The 7952-nt window shown below is 32.3% G+C and overlaps 1 protein-coding gene across 4 annotated transcripts in view; it reads right to left on the reverse strand.

The window, feature by feature from the left end:
• LOC107450069 (acetoacetyl-CoA synthetase-like) overlaps window positions 1-7952 on the reverse strand; it is a 55737-nt gene that overhangs the window by 23626 nt on the left and 24159 nt on the right. The window contains exons 1-4 of one of the 4 annotated variants that reach the window (XM_043039721.2): window positions 5945-6069; window positions 4625-4728; window positions 3048-3165; window positions 977-1087 (exon numbers count right to left, since the gene is read on the reverse strand). In XM_043039721.2, the coding sequence (XP_042895655.1) occupies window positions 977-1087; window positions 3048-3165; window positions 4625-4728; window positions 5945-5993 (382 nt within the window). In that variant the 5' untranslated portion in view covers window positions 5994-6069. Of the gene's footprint in view, window positions 1-508; window positions 627-976; window positions 1088-3047; window positions 3166-4624; window positions 4729-5944; window positions 6070-7952 lie in introns of those variants that run through there. The other 3 variants (XM_043039719.2, XM_071179506.1, XM_043039720.2) reach the window with 3 other exon arrangements.

A 7952-nucleotide genomic window follows, 5' to 3' on the forward strand; every position in this document is an offset into this window, starting at 1 on the left:
TTTGAAAATTAGTGTAGATATCATTCTAAATTAATGATTCTTACTTTATATTGTATCCTCATCATAGATTTACTGACTCTTATGCGTATATTATTTTACTATAATTACATAAATTTTTGTGCCACTTAATGCAGAAAATGGTTGCGGATACTTTACACCAAGTAGTATAATAGAAAATTCTTGTTGTAGTGGAACATTACTTTGGTATACACCCTTTTTAACACCATTTTTGATATTAAGCCACACGAAAACTTTTTTCAGTGTATTAGCACAAAGACATTTTTCTATAAAAAGTCCAGATTTACATAATATTGAAATATATTGAAATTTAAATTCCAAATTAACGCTTCGGTTTCCTAAGAGACGTCAAACCGTTGCGTTCAGGACCTACTACATCCTTGAGATATTACAGCTAATTGGAGACAAAACCAATATTTGTTTTTCAATTTCAGAGGTATTGCCCGAAAAATATTTTCTTTGGAACAATAAAGATGAAGACATGACTTACTGACGCATATGAGAGCCACGTGATCATCTCTGTATCGGAGAATGTTTTCGGCATAATTAAATTTTGCACCACTGAACCATTCAATATCGATAAGAGAATCTCCTTTACGTCGGGCTACCTGAAAAAAAAACAAACACAAAATACATTAAAATATTTACAAACAGTTATTGCGTATGAAGTCTAGTCAAAGTCGACAAACATTGAAAATCAGTTTGGTATATAAAGGTATAGGTTTTCAGCAATGACGAAAATGTTGGTATTTAATATAATGCCTGGCATTTTCAGGCAAAGTATGAAGCTTGAGAATTAATATATACCTTACCTAGGTATTGTATGCAATGACAAATGTTCGTTGTCAAAGTTCGAATGTGAGAATCAGGAAGCTCATTTTACTTTTGAAAAATCATTTCTGAGCTGATGGTAAATGNAAAATTTAATTAAATAGTGGGGGATTTAATTTTTACTTACAAGCCACTCTGTCTCCTTTTTGAAGGCCAGCTTTGCGGAATGCAGCAGCGTATAATCTCACTTCCTCGTACATTTGGGCGAAGGTAACTTTTGTTTCTTCTCCATCCTCCGCTAAAACGATCAGAAAAATTTTCCATTATGTATTAATTAATGTGCCTCTTGAAGTGTGAAACTATTGGTTCCTATTTCTAATATTTGTCATCTAAAAACTCGCATCTTTAGGTAAAATATGTGTAGTTTGTCATGAAACAGAACGTTTTATGAGATAAAACTTACTACGCCAGCCCTAAATATTTGTTCAAAAATGGCGATCTGGCAAGTGGAAATTCCGCACCCTGATTTAGAGCTCTCAGTACGAAGAGTTAGAAAGTTACACCAGCAATTTTCTCAACCAGTCCGATCTCGAAGTCTGGGACTAAGCTTTGTAATGAATGTGTTTTTATGTATTTTTTAAAAAAACCAGAGAATTCCTGGTTTAATTGTTAAAATTTGGGTTGAAGTTTCAAAAAGCATTCTTTGCTCTGTGTTACATTTACTTAAATACGCATTTTGAGTCATGTCCATTTTCTTAAATATATTAATATTAAGAAAACTAATTTGAAAACACACTTTCCCGAGTTTAAAGTTAAATCTAACAACTGAAAAAACGCTTTTTTGCTATTAAAATACTATTTTTAAGACTGTTAAGAGATTGTAACAGTAATTTATGACTCCTGATTGTTAGATTAAGTTTTATTCATCTTTAGCAAACGCATCTATGTAAATATAATGGAAATATAAAGGAAAATGTCAGCATAAAGAAAATGAATTGCCTTGGTAATTAATTTTGTAATATTTGAAATGTTACTTCAACTCTGTATTTTTAGAGTCATATAAATAAGTGAAGAGGGGAGATTATTGATCGGTTTGAATAATTTTCCTTGATGTAAAAGAATTTCTCCAAATCGGCGAATTTTTAAAAGTTTAATAACTTCTTTATATATTTAAGAAATTCGTCTGTTTTAAAAGACAGACAATTTTTATTGGTAGGATAGTATGTGCAGCTTTAAATTAGGTACTTGCTTCAAATGTAAAGCATTAAAAATGTGACTTTTTTTTTAAGGGTTGGGGAAGGAGCTTCGAAGAATACTTTCAAAAACGTTGTATGGAACTGCAAATATAGAACTTTTTTTTAGTATGTAAAGTAGTAAAGTATTTAAATAAGGTGGTTTTTAACTGAAAACAATGTTTTTAAATTAGTAACTTCCTTTCAGCCCTTTATATACATCCAAAATGATGGTATTCGAAAAGATAGACTAAGTTCTTAGTTCGCCTTTTCTGTCAGCGAATATTTTTCTTTTGTATTCATTTATAAGCAGTCCCAATATTCACATATCTAGTGAAGCAAATTACTTATTTCGCTAAGAAAATAAGCTTGTTATCTTAAAAAGGATCTTAAAGCGTTTTTGCCAAGGAAATTAAAATAAGCGTTCGAGTTCGTCTTAATGATATCTCTGTGCTGCTCGTATGTTCGATTTACAAATTAATGTAGATATCATTCTACATTAGTGTAGATATCATAATTAGTGTAGATATCATTCTACATTAATGATTCTTACTTTATATTGTATCCTCATCATAGATTTACTGACTCTTATGCGTATCTTATTTTACCATAATTATATGAATTTTTGTGCCACTTAATGCACAAAAATGGGGCGGATACTTTACACCAAGTAGTATAATAGAAAATTCTTATTGTAGTGGAACACTTAGAGGAACATTACTTTGGTATACGCCATTTTTAACACCATTTTTGATATTAAGTCACACGAAAACTTTTTTTCAGTGTACTAGCACAAAGGCTTAATTTTTCTTTAAAAAGTCCAGATTTACATAATATTAAAATATATTGAAATTTAAATTCCAAATTAGCTCTTCGGTTTCCTAAGGGACGTCAAACAGTAGGACCTAGTACATCCATGAGATATTACAGCTAATTGGAGACAAAACCAATATTTGTTTTTCAATTTCAGAGGTATTGCCTTAAAAATATTTTCTTTGGAACAATAAAGATGAAGACATGACTCACTGACGCATATGAGAGCAACGTGATCATCTCTATATCGGAGAATGTTTTCGGCATAGTTAAATTTTGCACCACTGAACCATTCAATGTCGATAAGAGAATCTCCTTTACGTCGGGCTACCTGAAAAAACAAAAACACGAAATACATTAAAATATTTACAAAGAGTTATTGCGTATGAAGTCTAGTTAAAGTTCGCAAACATTGAAAATCCATTTGGCACATAAAGGTATAGGTTTACAGCAATGTCGAAAATGTTGGTATTTAATACAATGCCTAGCATTTTTAGGCAAAGTATGAAACTTGAGAATTAATATATGCTTTACCTAGGTGTTGTATGCGATGACAAATGTTCATTGTCGAAGTTCGAATATGAGAATCAGGAAGCTAATTTTATTTTTGAAAAATCATTTCTGAGCTGTGGTAAATGAAGGATTTCGCTATTCAATAAATAGCATATTGTTCATTCAATATATATTTTGGAATCTCAAATTCAATTTTAGGAAGCGTTCAAATGTTAAGTAAGCAGATTTTCGGTATATTTGATTTCTCCCCTCCTTGTCAGCAAAAAAAAAAAAAAAAAAAAAAAAAAAAAAAAAAAAAAAAAAAAAAACAGCTAATTACAAATTTTTCCCATTCTTTCGCGCACTGTAAGAAATTTTGTACAGTTGGTGTTGATGTAAATAAATTTTTTTACAGAGCATGTAGCCACATTTTTTAAAACTTATTTTTGCGCAGTAATAATTTTTTTATTTTTTATTCATCGTTCATTTGTTTTGTTTACTGACAGCAAATATTTTCAGCGCATTATAATAAATTTAATGGCTTCATTGCAAAAACATTTCGTTTAAGACACAACCCTATGTTTAGTAATATAACTAAATTCAGTGGCGCGACAGCCCATAGAGGGCCAAGACCTACTGTGCCCAGTTTTCTTGACCTTTAGGCTCTGAGGTGCAAGAGCAGATGTTCCGATTGGGTGGTCAGCCCAATTCGGAACCCCCAGTGTTTACCTCCCAAGCATGCTTGGTACTCATTTTATCGACCCACTGAAGGGATGAAAGGCTGAGTCAACCTTGCCAAGCCCAAGGATCGAACCAGGGACCTGTGACACGACAATGCGAAGCGCTACCGCTCAGCCACCGGGTGTCGTTTAGTAATATAACCTCACTAATTCTATCCGACAATTGTCATTTTGACATTGTTATGTAATTTTTTGCACGATAACTACAGTTCTATACTTCAAATTGTATTTAGTTCACCTTTAACAATAAAAATGGTGGCAAAAACACCAACTTTTTTTATAGTATAAAAAAGTAGCGACATTCCCACCTTGTTGTTAGCTTTAACTCTCTATGAATAATTTTAGAATTAAATTCAAATAAACAATGCAACTTTGTACAAAACGAAAGTATTGTATTATAAAAATTCTTTGATGCAATCTTATTTAAAATGAGTTGTGAAGGAAATGCATTTTTAAGTAAAAGGCGAGTATGAGAAATTCGTAATCTGTTAATTTACATATTGTAATAGGGGTAAATAATCAACTCTACCATTAATTTGAAATTAATTGAAATCTTACTTCAGTATATGGCTCTGAATGAATCACTCCATAAAAATTCCAAACTTCCTCCCAAAATTGTGCATAGTTTTTTATTGACCATTCGTGAAAATCTCTGTAGTTTTCTGAAATAAATAAAGCATTCTATTGGTTCTTATTGGTAAAAGCAATATAGAATCAGAGTTACATTGCAATGCAATGGTGCAAAAATTCTTCTTAGGTTGAAAATAATCTTTTCGGTTTCTTTTGGAGCAATATCATAACTTTGTGAAACTTAACTTTCATTTTTCATTCATTGCCCCTATCTAGCAAATTATATAAAAAAAAATATAAGTTATAAGTTTTGTAATGAAATAAAAAACATCCAGCAAAGTATGAATTCGATAAAAAAAAAAGAGTAATAAGGCAAAAAAAAACTTTTTTTTCCAATGCCCGCCTGGGGAATGACTTACGTCATAAAGGCATCTGAAGGACGGATTTGTTGGTCACACTTTCAGGGGCACCATATTAAGTGGGCCAACGTTGCTCCCACAGTAAGGACAGAGAAGGAAAGATCATCTATGCCTTGCCCGGGATTCGATCCCAGAACCTTTCTGATGCAAGGGCAGTTCCCTAACCCCTACACAAGCCGGTCGGCATGAGGCAAAAATAAAATTGTTTCTGTTTCGGAAATCACTGAAGTTCTATAAGTTCTTTTCAGAATAAAGAATTCTGCATTAAAAGAAGGATTATTTTTTCCTATAAGAATGATTATTCATATACCTTATATTACAGAAATAATTTAAGAATACTAAGAACAATAAAGATTTACGTTCCAGTTGTCACAAAAGTGAACGACGATTTGAAAAATGAATTAAAAAAATTGAGCGGGATGTACCCAGCAAATCTTAAAATTAATTTCAAAGTTCGTCAATAGATGGCGTGCAGGCTGGAAAACTATAGAGTGTTTTTTGTTGCATCTAGGTCTGCTTAAAATAAAATATTTGCTATGGCAAATGTAAATTTTGACTCAAGCTGCACCATTCTGTTGTAAAAAGTTGTGGTTATTTTGAAATGTTACTGTTGCAGTTTACAGTGTCCTCGATTGAAGATCTTTGTAACAAATTTCGAAATTTAATTTCGATAAATTTTCAGGTTTTTTCAGCATTACGAAGCAAACTGTATTTTTTTTAGCCCCACCTTCCGTTTTCTTTAACTGAGTTTTTATATCTTCGGTCATTTACAAGGCATGTTTTTGCCTTCATTAACTGAATTTTCATTGCCTCATTTTCTTAATAAGTTTCAAACTTTTATAAAAAATATTTATCTAACTGCAAAATGGATCATAATTTAAATAATTACCAAATTTGACTCCATATTTGTCTTGAATGACGTTTTGCAACTGTTCCATCTGAGTTCCAGGGACTTTTTTATCCCATATTTTTCTGGTTCCTGCTTGAATGATGTCAACTAAACCTTTCTTTCCTTTGGCTGCAAGAAAAAAAGCTAAGTCTTATTTCAAAGCTTATTTAGTAGAGTTTTAAAGTTTTTACCTAAGCTTCCAAAGGCCACGTAAAATTGCCAGCCTTTTTTTTAGGTTTTACTACTTTTGTCAGAGTCTTATGTTTTTACTTAACCTTTCAAATCTTTACTTTTTTCTTTAGTTTCGTAGAATTCGATAGTTAATTCACACAAGAAAAATAATTGTTAAAATATGTACAAATATCTAAAAATCTATCAACTAATGAACTGAAATTAAATAAGAAATATACTTTTAAATTAGCACCTCTGTAAACGCAATCACTTACTTCAAAAGACATGTTTATAATAGTTTTAGCGTTTTAATTTCAATCCTTAATGATCATAAACCGGACAGCGTTTGTGTCTCTTAAGAATAATTGAGGGGCCGAGATAGCCTGTCTGTAGGGTGCTGGACCCATGTCCGAGAGTTCGTGGGTTCGAACCCCGCCGGCCGAAGACGGTGTAGTAAATGTTGACTGATGAACGTTAAATCTGTCGAGTCGCAAAATCCTCCATGTTCCCATAACAAATCAAAACCTCTGGGGGTACTGGATTGGAGATCATCGTTCTCTGATCCAGGTCAAAAATTGCGATCTGTGGATAAACGAATGAATGTATGAATGGGTCCACCCTATAAACGGGTGTTATGTGTGTGTGGCTGGAGACGAATTCTTGGCCATAGATAGCGCCACTGAAGAACAAGAAACACACCCTCTGCCTTAAATTTTCTCGGTTTCACCAAGCAGGCTTGCCAATGTGGCAATGGCATTAGAAACCACAACGACAACGACAAGGATAATTGAAAAATTCGTCTTCTGGCAAAACTACCGATACTATTCGCTAGGCTTATTGCAATGAAAATTGTAGGCAAAGTGCTGCTGCGTGTAGAACATTTCGATAGAGTTTATAGTTCTTAATAAGGTAATTAATTGGTAAATTTTAACGTTTCAGGTAATGTAGTACCCCTTTCAATAGCAGGTCATTTCGTTAAAAATTACTCAAAACAAAATCCTAGTTACAATGACTTCCAAAAATTTAAAACTAAAAAAAGATGATGCATCACTTCTATTCAAAACTCATAGACGTTACTCTAACAGTTGAAAATACAGTTTTAAGTAAGTACGAAGTGATAACAACATTAGAAAAGTTGCTAAAATGGAATTTTACGATAACGACCAAAACTCGCCTTTCGGAATTTTATTTAAAATATATGAAATTACAGAATAAAATTACAGACATTACAGAATGGGGGTAAGTTCGTATATTTCACCAGAAGTTTGCAAGCCTCCTACATCTGGAAAAATAAAAAAACATTTGTCCAAAGAAAGTTATGCAAAGCTCTCGAATTGGGAAGATTCAAAGAACATGAAAAAGAAAAAATTATGACGAACATGGAAAATGTAAGGAGCCAACTAAATTTCAGCCTTCTTAACCATTTGATGTAGATGGGACACCGGTGTCCCGTTTGTTAATTTTTTTTGATGCTTTAATTACCAGCAAAAATATATTTTGGTATTTTGTAATTGTAAAAAACAGTCTAATAATTTTAAAAAAAAATCCGCTACAATATCAGAATTATATGAGTAGGGGAGAGTGGGGTCAATTGTAACAGGGTGCGATTGTAACAGAGCAAAAATTTCGAGTGTCGGGTTCTAGATTTGGTTCCTAGGTGGCGCACAAGGTGTATTTAATAAATCTACATGTACACCCCTGATGGCAACCATTTTTATGTACTTTTGAAAGAGTTACATCACAAAAGATATTTTCACGCCACGCAAGTACTTTTTTTGGTATTAGAATATTATATTGTAACAAAGTAATTTTGTTTAAACAAATAAAAATTAGTAAC

Source organism: Parasteatoda tepidariorum, chromosome 4, assembly GCF_043381705.1.
Source record: "Parasteatoda tepidariorum isolate YZ-2023 chromosome 4, CAS_Ptep_4.0, whole genome shotgun sequence".
Classification (NCBI taxonomy): domain Eukaryota; kingdom Metazoa; phylum Arthropoda; class Arachnida; order Araneae; family Theridiidae; genus Parasteatoda; species Parasteatoda tepidariorum.